This window comes from Lissotriton helveticus, chromosome 9 (assembly GCF_964261635.1).
Source record: "Lissotriton helveticus chromosome 9, aLisHel1.1, whole genome shotgun sequence".
Lineage (NCBI taxonomy): Eukaryota > Metazoa > Chordata > Amphibia > Caudata > Salamandridae > Lissotriton > Lissotriton helveticus.
In genome coordinates, this window is record NC_136070.1 from 238,535,517 (window position 1) to 238,553,637 (window position 18,121).

At 44.4% G+C, this 18,121-nt stretch overlaps 1 protein-coding gene across 1 annotated transcript in view; it reads left to right on the top strand.

Annotated features, from left to right (window-relative positions):
* Positions 1-18,121, top strand: part of IVD (isovaleryl-CoA dehydrogenase) — a 297,877-nt gene that overhangs the window by 127,704 nt on the left and 152,052 nt on the right. The window contains exons 4-5 of the mRNA XM_078659802.1: positions 14,881-15,050; positions 16,570-16,663. Coding sequence (XP_078515928.1) covers positions 14,881-15,050; positions 16,570-16,663 — 264 coding nt within the window. The remainder of the gene's footprint in view (positions 1-14,880; positions 15,051-16,569; positions 16,664-18,121) is intronic.

Consider the following 18,121-nt stretch of genomic DNA (forward strand, 5'->3'; position numbering starts at 1 on the left):
TCCTGGCATCATTCCACAACAGCTGTGGTCACTTATTAGAACGTAGCTGCCGTTGGAAAGCTGTCTGAAAAATGGCTCTATCTGTTTTGCAGGAGTGCTATGCAGGTGACATGAAAGGTTATATGAAGACCCTTCGCAGGCTCCATGCAAGTTAATACCTTGACATAGAAGTGTACCACTTAGTGATTTTTGACAATTTTTTCCACTAAGGAATACCTCCTTTTTCTCTTCACTATAACATTTGTGTGTGTAAGGTGAATCCCAGGTTGATTTGATGTATCCTTTACCCAACCTTTCATACAGGCCTGCTGGTATATACTCCTGGCAATATTTAAACTGGAAAGTTATCGGAATTGTGATTATTCCGTGTATTATCCATTCAATGACCGGTCTTTCTGACATTGTCAATGGTAATCTCTCAAGTTTCTCAATGCTCAGAATCGTATAGTCTGCTCCTTTTTGTGCCAAACTGATTTGTTTATCAGTAAGGTTAAAGATAGAGAATAATGACGTTGTGTTGACTAAACACCATGGCACGTAGCCTGAACGCAGATTTTGCAACGTCCAGCTAAGTTGTACAATAGAACGTAATTGGGACTGACCATTTTGTAACATTAGCAAGTCCTGCTCTATTATATCAATAGCAGATGATACAATGCTGTCCAGTGAATATATTCTGGAGGACAGAGTCGTTAACCCATTGTGCACTACAGAAAGTGATTTTTTCAAATGAATACGATCAATTTCTTGTATTTTTTCAGCTGTTTCAATTCGTGTTACTTTCCAAGCCTCGTTGTATGCCGCGTATATACCGGCCGCTATGAAACGTTTTTGACGCTGTTTACGTGGTCTCAGTATGAAATCACGCAAGTCAGCACCGTCTTTAAGTAAAGTCAAGTGTTGCTTAATTTCAGCCAGTGTGGATTTCTGTAGCCATTCGAGGCAAAATTTCCCTACACTGTATGTTGTTACGATCCCTGGATGTTGTCTCTGGGAGTATCTAGGGTCTGGCCTGGTTTGTTTAAACCCCTGTGTTTTGTTCAGGAATTTATCTTGACAGTTATTTGTGTCTGTGGACCAGATCAACCATTTTTTCCAATTAGGATGTGTTCTGTTTTGGTGTAAAATATGGAATACGTCTATCTCCACATCTGTGGTGCTATTACTATCAGGCATGGGCTTCGCAATAGATGGTTTATTTAAGTCTTTTATCTTAGCTAGGCCAAGACAAGTAGTTTGATGAATTGTATCATTCAAAAATATCATTTGTTCTGGGATCATGCAGGCCCTAAATAATGCTTCTAGGCCTTGTACCTGCCAATCTTTGGTACCCCAGATGGTTTTTGTTTCAATGTTGTTTTTCCAAAATTCAAAACCAAATGTAGACATTTTGTCATAACATTTTTCAGAATAAATCAATTTAGTATTTGTCAACATTGTTTTCATTCCTGTCTTATTTAACATTTTGAAATAAAACGTTTCTGGATCACTGTTGTTAAACCCTGAGAAGTATTGGAATTTCTCATAAAATGTTTTCGAGCTGCCTTTTGGCGGAGTTCGACAATGTTCCCATTGGTTATAAGTTAAAACATTTCTAGGCTGAGCAGTTTTATGCAAATAGTGATCACCAAAATGATTATAACAATAGAGCTCTTCATAATTTGACGAACCTTGCAAATAATCATGTTCTGTGAATTTAGCTGACATTACTAAATCTGACATCATATTATTAATGTTTTCAAAGTCCCAATCATCAGAGAAAGTACTTGGTGTCACAAAATCACTTAAGGAAACCTTAAACTGGTGTGGATATTTCAAACGCTCAATCATGCCAAAAATGTCATAATCAGTTCTGTCCCATGCTACCCCACCGGGTATTGGATTGGCTGTGATGTTCAACGATGACAGTTTTCTTTTCTCGATGTGAGAGGATGTGTGAGGCTTTAGGACCAAGTTGATGTTCTGACTTGCTGTGTCCATTGTACTATATTTTCCATCAATGAATTTTTCCCAAACATAGAACCATGATGAGCCAAAGCAGGAGGAAAAGTACACCTAACACAATCCAAAATTCAATCCATGGTGAAATCAGATATGTTTCTTTTAGTTGGTGATAAAGTTCAGTCACTTTGTCTTTGAAAGTTTTTGTTGCTAGCGTTTCTTCATGCTCGCTTGGATCTTCAGAAAAGTCATCGACATTGATGAAGTAGCCAGATGCAGTTCTGTCAATTGTTGGAATTGCTGCCGGATTTTCATTTGCCTTTGGATCTTTCTTTGTTTCATTAGCATAGTCTGAGGCTACATCGTGGTAGACAGGTGTTTCTTGACGAACTGTTGCAATTTGGGTTTCAAGAGGCACAAGTTCCATTGCTTTGTTGCATAGTCCTTTTTTTATTCACTGCAGGTTTATCAAATGTAATTAGTCTCTCAGTTTGAACCTCTTGGATTGTAGCACATTTTGGTATTCTGCTATTTCTTGGGAGTCCACTGGGCCTACTACTTATTATTGGCCACATGATTGTGGTTTTACCAGGTCGATGGATACAACTCGGTTCACTTTTTTACCAGCAAGGGGCGGTAGTACAACTGATCTTGTTCCGCTGACAGCTAAGACAGGTACTGCTTTTCTGTAAAAAGGCCCAAATTCCTTCTTCACCGCGATCTTTTCTCTGACCAGATCCCCAATCTTTGGAATCCAGACAGGTCTTGCTGGGACAGGTGGTTTTTCTTCAGTGGCTGTTGGCTGTTGCTTTAACTTTGTTACTTAGGCTTCTTCTTGTTTCATTCAAGTCCTGTAAAACAGCCAAACGTTCTTTGCTATCAAAGGATTTTTTTTCTACCACTGAAGTGTGACTATCAAGATCCTGAATGTACATTCTAGTACCGAACAATAGTTCGTAAGGAGTGAGACCTTTCAGAGAATTTCTTGGCCGATTGTTAAGACTATGTTGGACACTTGTTAAATGTTTGACCCACCCATCCCTAATACCCTCGCCGTTATAGATTGCTTTATGTCCCGGTTTTTTCTTTCCACTACCGCATTTCCCTCAGGATGGAATGGAGAAGAGTACCGCAATGCCGATGCTGGCCATGGCCTCCTTGTAAGCCCGAGAGCTAAACGCAGGACCCTGGTCAGAATGTAGCATGCCAATTGCGTATGTGCCGATAAAGACTCGCAAATCTTTTATAACAGTTTGTGAGTCAGCTGATCGCTGGGGCCACATCCAAATCAATCTCGTGCAGGAATCCACTGCGACCATGATATATTTATAATTGCCATCCCTTTTTAAGGGACCACAATGGTCCAGGTAAATACATGCTAATGGTTTATCTGACATTAGAAGGGGCGTCTGTGCTGGTCATTTCACTGTTGATACTTTCATTCTTTGGCATATTTCACATTCTAGAACATAGTTCCTAGTTTGTTTTCTCATGCGCGGCCACCAATATCTCTGTTTTAATAATGATATTGTGGCGGAAACACCAGCGTGTGCAGAAGCGAGCCCTTCGTGTGCCGCTAAAATTAGTCCTAACCTGTGTTCCATGTTTGGAATTGCCCTATCCCCCACTCCAGGGATTCGAGCAAAAGGAACCTTATTTGCATCAGTTATGTATGAGTACTTTACTGGAAAGCCTTTTGGGTGTGTTTTTCTATCATCTTTTACTGAAGCACTGACAGCTTGTATTATATCGCTGTCTATTTTTGTTTTTGACCGAGTGATAGCAGCTACGGAAGCCGTTTGCACAGCTGCCTTCGCGGCTTCATCAGCAAATGAATTCCCCGCAGCGTGAACGCCATCACGTTGATGACTCAGTGTATGAATCATGTGAGTCTTTTGTAGTTCTTTCTGTAAAAGAACTACTTGTTCCCAAAGCGTTTTATGCTTGATTGTGCCACCTTTTGCATCTTTGAAGCCGTTCTGAACCCAGTTCTGCAAGTATTCATTATAAGACTGAACGCAGTAATATGAATCGCACACTATTAGTGTGGGAAAATTGCGATCGGTATTTTCAAGCGCCATCTTAAATGCTAGTAGGTCAGCTCGCTGAGATGTACAGTCTCATAGGGATTGGGTTTTAGTGATCAGTGGTCTAAATTTTCCTTCGTGCCAGCGACCTTTAACAATCGCGCACACAGCACTGTAAGCTTGTTTGCCCCCAACTGCGGGTTGTGCTGATCCGTCTGTATATATTATACAGCCGTAATGTTCTAGAGGCAGGATTTCGGTTGGCAGAGGACATTCATATTCATATTGGAGAAATTCTTGTGTTTTTAAATTAGGATCAAATTTGTATACTACGTCTGTTGCAGCGAGAGAATTAACCCATTGTATCCATCGCGGATGTAGTGCTTTAGCATTTGGAATGCTAGCTTTTGTTACTGCTTCTAGGGCAGGTACTGGTGTAAGGATTATTATTCGTTTACCTTGTGCTAGGGCTCTTTCTTTTGCTACAGCAGTTCGAACCGCAGTTAGAATTTTTTCAGTAGAACTGAATTTCATTTCAGCTTGTGTGTACAAATGTGATTTGTAAGCTATTGGTACCGTTTCTCCCTCATTAGAGGTCAGGTACGTGAATCTGCATCTTCCTGGGATGACTCTGATAACAAGGTTGCGTAAGTTTTCGCGAGTTTGCAATTTTGTTTTAGCTAACTTGTCTGTTTGCAATGATCTTAAAATTTCTGTGTGTTTCTGAGTCCAATTGATTGGTTTGAAATCAGGTTTTATTAATTCATAGAGAGGTTTAACCCTCTCCGTATAATTTAGAATGTATGTTCTTCCGAAATTCAGGAAACCTAGTATTGATTGTAAATTCTTCAGCGTTTTAGCTGCTTGGAGTACAGCACACTTCTCTAAGAAGTTGTCTGCTAGGCTTTTGCCTTCACTTGATAATTCATATCCTAAAAACAGGACAGTTAGATGGGCAATTCGTGACTTTTTAAAGTTGAATTTGTAACCCTCAGCTGCAACCCCAAGTATTATGGTGTTCACTCTTTTCAAGTGTGTCTCCAGGTCATCATCTGTGAGATAGATGTCATCGACATAGGATAATGCCTCATCATCATATATTTGTAGTAACTCTGTTACCCTTGCTGAGAATAATCCTGGGCTATTTTTTAATCCCTGTGGGAGTCGACAGAAGTGTTCATGTGACCCCATTATTGAGAAAGCCGTCAAATACCTGCTTTCAGGTGCAATGTTTTGACAGAAGAAGCCATTTGATATGTCTAATGTCGTTTTATATATTTTGCGCACAATGTTATTCATTAGTGCTGCACTGTGTGAGTTTTGTACTGCAAATGTTTTGCAACATAAGTTAAGGTGTCTGTAGTCCAAAACTAGACGATATGAATCGTCTGGCTTGGAGACAGGAAACAAAGGATTGTTCATTTGTGAGGTGCATGTTTCAATTACCCCCTGATCTTCAAGTTGATCTAAGATCTCCCTGACTTGCTTTTTAGCTTCTTGTTTAACTGGGTACTGCCTTTGTGCAGTGGGTTGATTTTGTAACTGGATTTTGTGAGGAGGAGAGTCCTCATCCCATCCTGCATGATTATTATATAATGCAGGACCTTGGGCCGCTGCCCATTTTCTTGCTAATGTGTATTTTTTATGAATTGAAATATGATTTGAGAAGGCAGGCATAATCATTTCTTCGCCATGAGGGCACTCCCTGACAAACTCTGGTGGCCAGTCTTTCTCAGCTAACAGGATGTCATAGCCTTTCGAAAGGTTATCCCAAAAGAGACCCCTTACTTTCCTAGTCTTGTCCCCCTCTATATGCAATGTTATTTCGTATAATTTATGGGGTTTGCTAACTCTGGTATCTGCAGTTTCCACTTGAATGTATTCATTCGTGTCCACTGTCTCCAGAAGATTCATCAGGATCTTGCGAGCTATGGTCACTTCTGCTGCGCTGTCTAGCATTGTCTGGGCCCACTCTCCGTTTTTCAGTTGTGTCCTCAGTATCCTCGGCATGTTTTATTTTAATACTGGCTACCTTCTTTCTTGGAAATTGTAATTTTTTACTTTGATGAGCAGGTTCCTTGTCTTTGGACTTGACGTGCTCTTCCTTGTGTTCTGACCTCCCTCTTCTTTCCGATTTCTGTGAGGAAGTCTGAAAAGATCGAGAGGGACGTCTATCAATATCTTGATATCTGTCAGGTTTTCTTAATTTATCCCTATCTCTAAGGTTGTATCTTTTCTCAGAAGGCTCCCTCTGGGGAGACTTGCCTACTTGTTCTGGAGATCTATTTCTCCATTGAGGAGACCTTCCTCTGGACTGGAATCCTTTTTCTCTGGGAGTGGATTGTTTATTTCCATCCCAACTCTTTTTTTTGGTGTATTTAGATTATTTTTAATAAATGTTTTTTCAGGTTTTTCAGTTAGTTGGGGTTTTACTGGTTTCCCACCCAAACTATCTCTACCTAGTTCTTCATAGGATTTTTCTATGATTCTGGCAAGTTCAAATGGTTGTTCTGCTATGTCTGTTTCTTTCAATTTCTGCCGGATCACCACAGATGCGGCTTCTCCTTTTATGTTGGCTAATAATATAGCCGAGACCTGCTTGAAGTCTTTCAGTAATTTCATATTATTATTATTAATAACATTTGTTAAGCGCATGGTTGCACAAAGAACAGTGCGTCCAGAGTTAAAGCAGGTTCTGGACCGTATTCATTTTGAATCTGTCTTAGTACGTCTGGTATAACCGCCATGGATGGAACACCATATGTTTTTGTGTAAATTGAAGCAAAGACTGTGCCCCAAGTGTCAGAGTCCTCCACATGTGGTGCGATCCCCATTGGAAGACAGATAGTCAGAATTCTGTGTTTCTCAATAGGCGTAGTATCTGGAAATACTGCCTCTAATTGAGTAATTTTTTGTGCTAACCAGAATGGAATTTGTTCCCGTTTTGCGGGTATTTTGCCAAGACATGATTGTATGTTCTGTGGTGTAATTTTGTTTGTGTTCCCCTGATGAGGGGTCAGCTGTGGAATGTTAATCGCTGGTTGGACTGTTGAAGTCCGCATTACATATTGGATCAATTGTCTATGTATTTTAATTAGCTGTTTTAGCTGAGCTAAAAGTTCCCGGTCTGACATTTTATCAATGTCTGGATGTGGTGTGTAGCTGGCTAGAACCGGCCACGTGGCTCCTGGTCTACCTAGTGGACCGAGCCTGGTGATGTGATTTTGATGTTTTAGGGCGCCTTTAAACCAGAGCAGGTGCTCTTGGTAATTTAGTGGGATTTCAACGTCCTCGAAAGAAGTGTATTCATCCGGAGGTTCCTCTGTTTTGTAATAGTGGAATTTGTGTGTTACAGCGTTTGCTGCTGTAAAGTTTATCCATGAATAGAATACCTCTGTCTGCTGATATTCATGGGCCTCTACCACAAATATGACTGTACCACCTCTTGGTGTTAGTCCATTTTCTATAACCAGGCCGAGACCACTGTGCCCTCGGCCTGGTTGCCCCCTCGCTCCCCGCCTGCTGCCTGCCACTTACCTGCTGCCTGCTGCCGATCCATCCCGGCGCCCCAGCCGCCGCAGGGCCGCCCGCCTGATCGCCGATCCAGCCCGGCGCCCCAGCCGCCGCAGGGCCGGCCGCCTGGATTTCGTGCCGGTTTTGACGCGACCCCGCCCCCCCGCCTACCGATAGGCCCACGCGCTCCCCGCCTCCCGCCTGACCCGCCCTCCAGGATCCCTTCTTAAGGGGACCCCGACCCCACTCTTGCAGCGACCACTGTGCCCTCGGCCTGGTTGCCCCCTCGCTCCCCGCCTGCTGCCTGCCACTTACCTGCTGCCTGCTGCCGATCCATCCCGGCGCCCCAGCCGCCGCAGGGCCGCCCGCCTGATCGCCGATCCAGCCCGGCGCCCCAGCCGCCGCAGGGCCGGCCGCCTGGATTTCGCGCCGGTTTTGACGCGACCCCGCCCCCCCGCCTACCGATAGGCCCACGCGCTCCCCGCCTCCCGCCTGACCCGCCCTCCAGGATCCCTTCTTATGACACCCCCTCAGCGACCGCGCAGCGGACGCGTGCAGCGGGAGCACCGATTGAGCGCCGAAGGTGCGCCAAAGGTAAGCCCGTCTGCGCCCGTCCGCGCCTGGCCCGCGCCCAGCGCCAGGACCCCTGGCCTCCGCAGACCCCAGCCCACCCGCCGGACGTACGACGCCGCCACCCTCATCGCACTCAACGACGGACGAGCCCCGGGATGCTACCGTGCCACCCCGAGACGCACCCACGGACCCTTCATCTGCCAGTCCTGCAAGTTCACCTGCATCCGGACCTGCCTCGCACCAGCACCCGCCAAGACGAACACCAGCACCAACCACCTGAAGTGCATCCTGCTCAACACCCGCTCAGTCCACAGACACGCCATCGAACTCTGGAACCTCATCGACACCACAGCACCAGACGTTGCCTTCCTCACGGAGACCTGGATGAACGCCTCTTCAGCTCCCGACATCGCCATCGCCATCCCAGAGGGCTACAAGATCACCCGGAGGGACCGCACTGCCAACCAGATAGGAGGAGGCATCGCCATCATCCACAGGGACACCATCCGCATCACGACCAGAACAGACGACATCCTGACCACCGCCGAACACCTACACTTCCAGATCCACACCGACCCGAAGACCACCCTCAGAGGCACCCTGATCTACCGACCCCCTGGACCACGCACACGATTCAGCGAGGACATCGCCGACTTCGTCAGCCCGCATGCCCTCCCCTCCGCTGACTACATCCTCCTGGGGGACATCAACTTCCACCTGGAGAACAACAACGACCGCAACACCACCACCCTGCTGGACAACCTCGCCAACCTCGGACTCAAGCAGCTGGTGACCACCCCCACCCACCTCGCCGGACACACACTCGACGCCGTCTTCTCATCCAGCAAAGACATCACCTTCAGCCACGCCACTGGACGGACCACAGCTGCGTCCACTTCACCTTCAGAAGAACGACGACCCACCACCACCAGCAACAGGTTGCCCGAAGAAGCTGGAGCAAGATCACAGCCGACCAGCTCGCCGCTGCCCTGAGCCAGCACCCTCCCGCCAGCTCTGCGAACCCCAGCCAGGCCGCCGACAACCTCACGAAGTGGATCAGCAACTGCGCGGACGTACTCGCCCCACTGAAGACCCCGCCCAGCAGACCCGGCAGCAAGAAGGCCCCATGGTTCACCGACGAACTCAAGAGCTCCAAGAAGAACTGCCGAGCCCTCGAGAAAGCCTGGAGAAGGGAGCCAACACCGGACAACATGACCACCCTCAAGCTTGCCACCCGGAAGCACCACCAGCTGATCCGCGACACCAAGAAAACTGCATTCAAGGACCGACTGGACAACAACGCACACAACTGCAAGGAACTCTTCAACATCGTGAAAGAGCTCTCCAACCCCAACGCCGGAAACAACGACATCACCCCATCGCAAGAACTCTGCAACTCCCTCGCCTCCTACTTCCACAACAAGATCACGGACATACACAACAGCTTCAACACCCAACCGACGAACGCCACGCCCGACTCAACCGAACCACCGCCCCCCACCACCACCCTCCGCGCCTGGACTCCTATCAGCACCGAAGACACCGTCCGCACGATGAACTCCATCCACTCCGGATCTCCGACCGACCCTTGCCCTCACCACGTCTTCAACAAGGCCGACGCTGTCATCGCACCCCACCTGCGGGACATCATCAACACCTCATTCGACACCGCCACCTTCCCTGAGAGCTGGAAGCACGCCAAACTCAGCGCTCTACTCAAGAAACCAACAGCGGACCCCACCGAACTGAAGAATTACCGCCCCATCTCGCTCCTCCCGTTTCCAGCCAAAGTCATCGAGAAGACCGTCAACAAGCAGCTGGCCGCCTTCCTTGAGACGAACGGATCCCTCGACCCCTCACAGTCTGGCTTCCGAGCCAACCACAGCACCGAGACCGGCCTCATCGCTGCCACCGATGACATCCGAACCCTGATGGATAACGGAGAAACAGCGGCGCTCATCCTCCTAGACCTCTCCGCGGCCTTCGACACCGTCTGCCACCGCACCCTAGTGCAGCGCCTCTACGACGTCGGAATCCAGGAGAAGGCACTGGAATGGATCATCTCCTTCCTCGACGGAAGAACCCAGAGAGTCCGCCTACCTCCGTACAAATCAAAGGCCACCGAAGTCATCTGCGGCGTACCCCAAGGATCCTCGCTGAGCCCAACCCTCTTCAACGTCTACATGAGCCCCCTCGCGGCCATCGCACGCCAACACAACCTGAACATCATCTCCTACGCCGACGATACCCAGCTGATCCTCTCCCTTACCAACGACCCCGCCGCCGCCAGAGCCAACCTCCACGAAGGAATGAAAGAAGTAGCCGAGTGGATGTCGACCAGCCGCCTGAAGCTGAACTCGGACAAGACGGAAGTCCTCATCCTGGGATCCTCGCCCTCCGCCTGGGACGACTCCTGGTGGCCCCCCGCCCTGGGAACTGCACCCAAACCGACAGACCACGCACGCAACCTGGGCTTCATCCTGGACTCCTCCCTCTCCATGACCAAGCAAGTCAACGCAGTCTCCTCGTCGTGCTTCAACATCCTGCGCATGCTACGGAAAATCTTCCGGTGGATCCCCACCGAGACCAGGAAGACTGTCACCCAGGCCCTCGTCACCAGCCGACTGGACTACGGCAACGCCCTCTACGCCGGAACCACCGCCAAGCTCCAGAAGAGACTCCAACGGATCCAGAACGCCTCAGCCAGACTCATCCTCGACATCCCACGACACAGCCACATCTCCGGACACCTAAGAGACCTGCACTGGCTCCCGGTCAACAAGAGAATCACCTTCCGTCTCCTCACCCACGCACACAAAGCCCTACACGATCAAGGCCCGAGCTACCTCAACAACCGCATCAACTTCTACGCTCCCAAACGACACCTCCGATCAGCCAGTCACGCCCTCGCCGCCGTCCCCCGCATCCGAAGAACGACAACAGGAGGAAGGTCCTTCTCCTACCTGGCTGCCAAGACCTGGAACTCCCTCCCGACCGACCTGCGCCTGACCCAAGACCACCTCGCCTTCAGGAAGAAGCTCAAGACCTGGCTGTTCGGGCAGTAGCAGCACCCCCCCCTAGCGCCTTAAGACCCTCCGGGTAAGTAGAGCGCTCTATAAATGTCTATGATTGATTGATTGATTGAAGTTTAAGAGTTATAGTTTTTCTTACATTTACCGGCATGATTATAGCATTCAGGTCGTTTTCTTGGAGACTTGTGTCATCCTCTAGGAGTTGAGCTGCTATTCTAGCTGCCTCCCTTTCGTCTTCACTTTCCACCATTTTACTGAAGGAAAGTTTTGTTGCAGATCAAGTTTCAAGGAAACAAAGATTAGGTGCACAATATTTGGAACACTGTATCCTTCAATGTTGACTAAACCAAAAACTATAATAGGAATCTCTTCCTACTAAGTTCCGGCGGATTTTAACCTTTTACCCACTCCAGACGTCTTTTGGAGTTTTTACGGGAAAAGGGTTCTGTGTGAAAAGCACGACTGAGTTACTCTAATGTCTTGCGTTAGATTATTGCCTTACCAAACGTTGGGCGCCATGTAGTGTAGTTCCTATATACCCAATAGGCTCTGCGCATTGGAATAATATAAACAACAGTGTAGACGTAGGACTGAGGTCGACTAGGTCTCTACTGACTATATTAGACTTAATTAGTTTTGCCAGCTAGCTCAGAGGTCACTAGAAACTTTCTCGAATGTTCAGGAAAGAGTTAACTCTCCGGATTTAGACAAGAAGGGATTAGCTTCTGACAACCTCATAAACATGACAACTTTGCTCCCTCAGAATAAAGAGTGTATCTCTAGAGTCGTGTGAAAACAATAGACCACTATTTCACTCAGTCAATCGTGCATACTTAGTTTCACCAGAGTGCAGAGAAATAGAGAGACTGGCGTTTTCAATAAAAGGTGTTATTTATTGAGCAGTCTTCTTTCTCATGCAAGAGAAATGAATTGCCACTATTGCAATACTTATCATAAAGTAAAGTGCGTACAGTAAAAGGAGTATTATGAAATAATTCTGTAAAAGCATGGATATGGTTTCTTAGCCATATGATACTTTAAAATGGATAAAATATATACATACATATAAACATTGACTAACGTACTCAACTGGTGCTTCTAAATACGCCTACCCCGATGTACCTGACCTAAGCCTATTACGTGGGAAGGAGTAAGTAAGTTAGTTAAGTTGGTTTTTGCCAAGGTTCTGAATCAAGAATTCTCTTAAGGGTTTAGTCAGCTCCGTACCTTGGTAATAGAATGTAGGAGGTCTGGTATCTCTCTCTCAGAACTTGATACCCCAGTAACCCGCAAGGGTGGCTGCAAACACCGGAGCTGGATTTTCTCGGCTGGAGAAAAAGACAGCGTCTCTCTGAGTGCGTCAAAGGGGAGGGGCGGCTTCCGTGGGCTCTCGCATCAGCTGGGCTCTCTGGCAAGTAGATAGCCGCTCTGCTCCAAACCACCGTGTGTTTGCATAAGGCAACATTGGTATATTTATACCAGAAAGGTGCCGGGTTTGACGTAAGGTTGGACATAAGACGTCACTAAAAGCTAACAGTTCTTTCTGGACTCCAGGAGTTCTTGTGCAAATCAAAACCAGAGCAGGGGGATTTCCCGGGCTGCTGGAGGCTTGGTTTGTTTAAAGAACGCGTTGTACTTTCTAGGAGTCTAGGGGAGTAGCCTTGCTGTATTTGGACTGAATGGGCTATTACTAAATATGGATATGATTCTTATGCCTTTATAAGGATACTATTTATTATAACCATATAAGGGCATAAATCGGGAATATCGAATTAGGGTCCTAGATAGAAACACAACAGGATGGAAATGTCCCCTGCAGGGTAAATGAACATTAATCCCTGTCCTGAGTAACCCGACTGCACTTAATTTGGCATCTTGGCTTTCTTTTGGGCCAGCAAACATGAAATCATGCATACGAGCTGAGGCCCAGGCCTGAAATGACAAAGAGGCCCACTCCCTATCTCTGAAGCCAAGGAGGAGGGTAGCGAAATCAAACTCTCTCAATTGACACAAAACTATTCCATCTGTGTATCTGGTCGTGTACAGTTATTAATGGTGACAGCATACCATTTTTAATTTGATAATGTTTGAACAGGCCTTTTTACTGGTTCCAAGTAAGAACGCAATGGCCACAGGCCCTCTTGGCAAAAAGTTCAGGTTCTGTGTCATGCCCATATTCTGTGGTGACATCCCAGTGTAGATATTGAATGCTTGTTGTGTGTTGACACTTTCTCAGGTAATTGATAAAAGGGAGATAAAGCACTTTTGCCGGATAAGGGGCATTGTCCTCAAGAATAGATGAGGAAATGTTTACCTAAAGATAAGAGTCAAATTGCATTTTCAAATAGCGATCCTTTAAATAAGGATTGAGTCTCCTAAAGGCTTGATATCAATAAATTACAAAACCATGAAGGTTTATTAAAATGTTAGTGCATTACAGAAGGCAAAAATAGACTTAAAGTCGGCCAAAATTAATAATCAGTTTGAGGGAATTTCCATAAGGCTCAATTCTATTTCCATGAAGACTAGCTGCATTTGGATAAATAGATTCTGCATGAGAAAAATCTGTACAAGTGAAACTGTGTTTCTTGCAAGCTCGAGGTCATCATAGACTTGTGCTTTTAATCTTAATCTCTTCCCCAAATTAGTCCCTCCTTATAACAAACTGCTTCTAAAAAGTTAAGTAAGAGAATAAAACTACTTACTTTTTAAATTTATTTGAAGCGTGCCAGACTACCATAGCTTTGTTTGGAAATCTTTTGTTATTTGCCCCATTTGGCATATATCGACAAACTCTACTTTTTCTCATTCGTAGATGGGTGTCTTGTTTATTAGACTTCAGTCGATTGCACCAAAGTTCTAGTCAAACTCCCTGTGTTCCTGGACCAAAAAACCAATTTGTGCAACTATCGGTAACCCTAAGCTGTCTACTGTTGAAGAAGCTTAAAACTAGTTTTGATGTAAAGAAGAAAATCTACCTCAGCAATGTACTATCTTGAAGGTATAATCCAATGCATTGTTTTTCAAAAACATCCTACTGCAGCAAAAGCATAAGAATCTTGGAACCCTTTTACATAAGCAGTTATCAATCAATAAACACATTACACACATTACAAAGTTATCAATTTTGTTCTGTTCAGAGCTACATTAACCTATTTTCCTTAATCCCACTGGCATGAGACCATATAATTAAGTCAGTTGCCAACTCTAGATTACTCCATACAACTATAGCACTTTGTCTTGGGATCACAAACATAATGTCCAAGCTTCAGCTAGGTCTAAAGTTTAGTAAAAAGATTCATGATCTATATCTGTAGACTTGACCATGTATTTCAATCCCCAACTATTTGCCAGCACACTTTATGTGCTAATAATTGAGGATATAATCAAATTCAAATTTCTCTATATATAATCCTTAAAGCTTTTCCACACTTAGCTCACCAGTATCATTAACGAGAAACCCATTTCTCCAAAAGAATTTGATCTCTAACATTTTGAGAGAAGAGTTACACATGACTGGCCTCGTTTCATTATTCTAGCTCATTGGCTTTTATGAACAAACTTAGAATCTGCTTCTGTTGTCAGCAAGGGCAGAGCTCTAACATGCCAGTTTTCTGACCCTTTAGGTAACCATGTTGCTCTGACTCTGTTTCAGTTCTGCAATTAATTATTTGGCTCCATTACATCCAAATGCGATATTTCATAAAGTGCGCTATGTGTTACTTCAGTTTTGACTGTGCTTGGAACGCGTGTATTCAAATGAAAGATTTTGATATCTATTTTGTGTTTTTTAGTCGAGTATGGAGGTGCCGGCATGGGATACTTGGAGCACTGCATAGTAGTGGAGGAAATATCTCGTGCCTCCGCAGCGATTGGCCTCAGCTATGGCGCTCACTCAAACCTTTGTGTCAACCAGTTAGTCCGGAATGGCAACGAAGCCCAGAAAGAGAAATACTTGCCCAAGGTAAAGTGAATGTGGTCACTGTTGTGGTTGCTATGGAGACTTGGCTGTGCTTTGTATTAGATCAGTCTCGCAAGAAGCTGAAATGTGAACCCTGGGTGAGAAGAAAGACACAGAATAGTAGAAGTTTGTAAAGAGGCTTGAGATTTAAACTATGGTGGTGATCTACCTGTAAATTGAATTTCTATTAAATTGATGTGAGTGTAAACCATTATAGTTTTAATTAATAATGACATTTTAAAAACACATTTTCTTCAAGCTATTCCTCTGTTGTCTGCACATGCAACCCAAGCATTCCTGAATAAGCTTCTCTTAGACAGCAGGGGTACTTCCTCTTTGACTGGTCTTTAAGGCCGGGCACTCTGCCTTCATCAGCACATCGGTGAGCACAATCTCCATGGATGTCTGTGTCATGGAGCCTGTATTCCAGCACAGTGATACAGACAACAGAAATGTGTTGCCTTCTCGTGTGACAAGTTATGTCTCGCTGACCACAGAACCAGGCCCAAGTGTAGGATGTTCTTGAGAACATTGCCTCTCATGAAGGGTTGAGGTGTTCATGTCCAAGATGGAGTGCACTGTATCTGTGTATCCTGTGTGATTGATTTATTGACCCTCGTTTTCTGGAGAGTCATGGCTGTGTCTTTTACATTTGTTTTGCCGTTTCTGACTGGGCACATACACTGCTGGGTATGGCACTCGGTGTGCTTCAACGGGGAATCATAATGTAGGCTTTCTAGGTCCACAAATCTGAATGGCAAGACTTTGATTTACACCACGTTTGCTATGTCCCTATAGTGTGTGCACCCATACCTTGACTAGGTTGTGTCAATAGCACCCACCAGTCCCAGAGAGGAGTGCCACCTGAGAGGCTTCTGATTGCACTTAGTTAGGAAAACTGATTATTTAAAAAAAAAAAATTGGTAAATACATAATTATGTGGTAAACTGAACAGTTACAGAATCCCAAACTCTGTGACCCTCACCACTGTTTTATCAAGTTATTCATGAACATAAATATTCTAATTGCAATAATTTCCCTTTGTTCACTGCGATTTGAAGAATTTATTTTTCAAGATAGCTACACCAAAATAAAGATGTAATGTAAAAATAATTACCATCATTTAATGTGTTTCTAAATTACCATCACAGTGTTCTGATGACATTTACAAACGTCGTGGCCTTCATCCTCATGGTTTCTGCTGTTATAGAACCCCTTGACTGACAGTCTTAGAACCCATTTCATGGCTATAGAATATATATCTATAGCCAAGGCCACTGAAATGATGGGATTGTGCGGAAATTGCCGCATAATTACAGGTTTGGCACATTTGCCCCATACTGCATCACATGCTTCATAATCTGCTCAGAAGCTACTCTTTGGAGAAGGCTGGTTTAGAACATATGATGGTGAAATGCTAGTTGTACTCATGACTATGGATTTTTCTATACGACGTATATGATAGAACCAGTCCGTGCAACATCCTTATCAATTGCTTGATCACAGATTTTTGTCTTCACAGCTGATCAATGGGGAACATGTTGGTGCTCTTGCAATGAGCGAACCAAATGCCGGCTCAGACGTTGTATCCATGAGATTGAAGGCAGAAAAAAAAGGTATAAGCTCAACATGTACACCGAGTGTTATCCATTGTCATTTGTATAGCCCATGCTTGTTACTTGTGTAGCTTCATAGTCCTGTTAACTTGTGCGAGGATTTCTCATGAGGAAACATGTTGCATAGAGTGTTTGGGTAGTATGACCTAGGTGAGATGAGTGTAGTGGTATACCCAGGTCCAAAGATGTACTCCAGTTCTGGAAACATCATTCTGTCTGTGGATTGTTTTCATTTTTTTTTTTAAAGATCATTGCCTTTAAATTATTGTAAATTCATCGATTTAGAACGTTACGAAAACCTTAAATCTTGTAAGTACCCCATTAAACTCTTAAATACATGCACATTATTTTTGTATAGCTAATAAATGACCAAATGCTATTGCCACATCCATATATCTCGTTTTAACTAATATCATTTTTGCAACATCATATTTTAAATTGCAATATTTTATAATAAAAAAAAGGTTTTAAGTAACAACAGCACTTTAAATATAAATAGCAATCCAATTAAAACATTACTACAATTGGATTTAATGTGACACCACCCATAACCTGCTATAAATTGTAACTTCCTGACACCAGCTGAATGTATGAATATAATGGATTAATACCTATTCTAAACTTAATAGTCATCACCTTTAACAACTTGTTAGCAAGTCCAGGCATGCAACGTACCAGAAAGTTTGCACCTAGTGTCTTTAATCCTCAATGTTCTGTTTTCTTTGACTACATAATCTATATTTTCATGTTATCCATGTTTGTGAGATGAATTTTGTTACAGGCTGAAGGAGAGATATATCACTGAATTTTAATTTCTGCGATATTATTTCCCTAGCACTAGGTCAAACGCTGCTCAGAAGACGACAAAACTACCATTTGAATTATTTGACTGTTCTATCGACTTTTGACCACGGGGCAAAGCAATCTGCTTTGTTGTGTGATGTCTGCTTGTTATCTAATATACACTTATTTGGGTGATTTAGAATTGCCTTCAAACATACTTTAGCCCAGAGATCTATTATGCTAATTAATCTAAAGTTTTTGGATGGGAGCGAACATCATTCCTAAAGGAGGACCTTTATTACTGCACCTTTCCCAAGTCCGGGAATATGCTTGATTGTGAAATTCAACAAAATAAGTAAGACATTTGTGAGCTCCACCAGTCTTGATTCACTTCTATTTCAATTGCAGGAATTGCATTGGGGCCTGTTGCTTTGGTTAGATGTAATTGGGGAAATAATCTAGAAGCTGACAGAGTGAAATGTTCCACCAATAACTCATCTGATATAAGCACATCCTGATTTGATAAATAGCCCATGGCATCATAGCCAAAAATGTATCCCAATGTGCTTCTGATATTACTGTCAGCAAATGGAAAATTGAGTCATTTTCCCATCCTTTGCAAGAATAAAGAAAAAGTTAGAATCTAGAAAATGTACTGCTTATAATATTTAGATT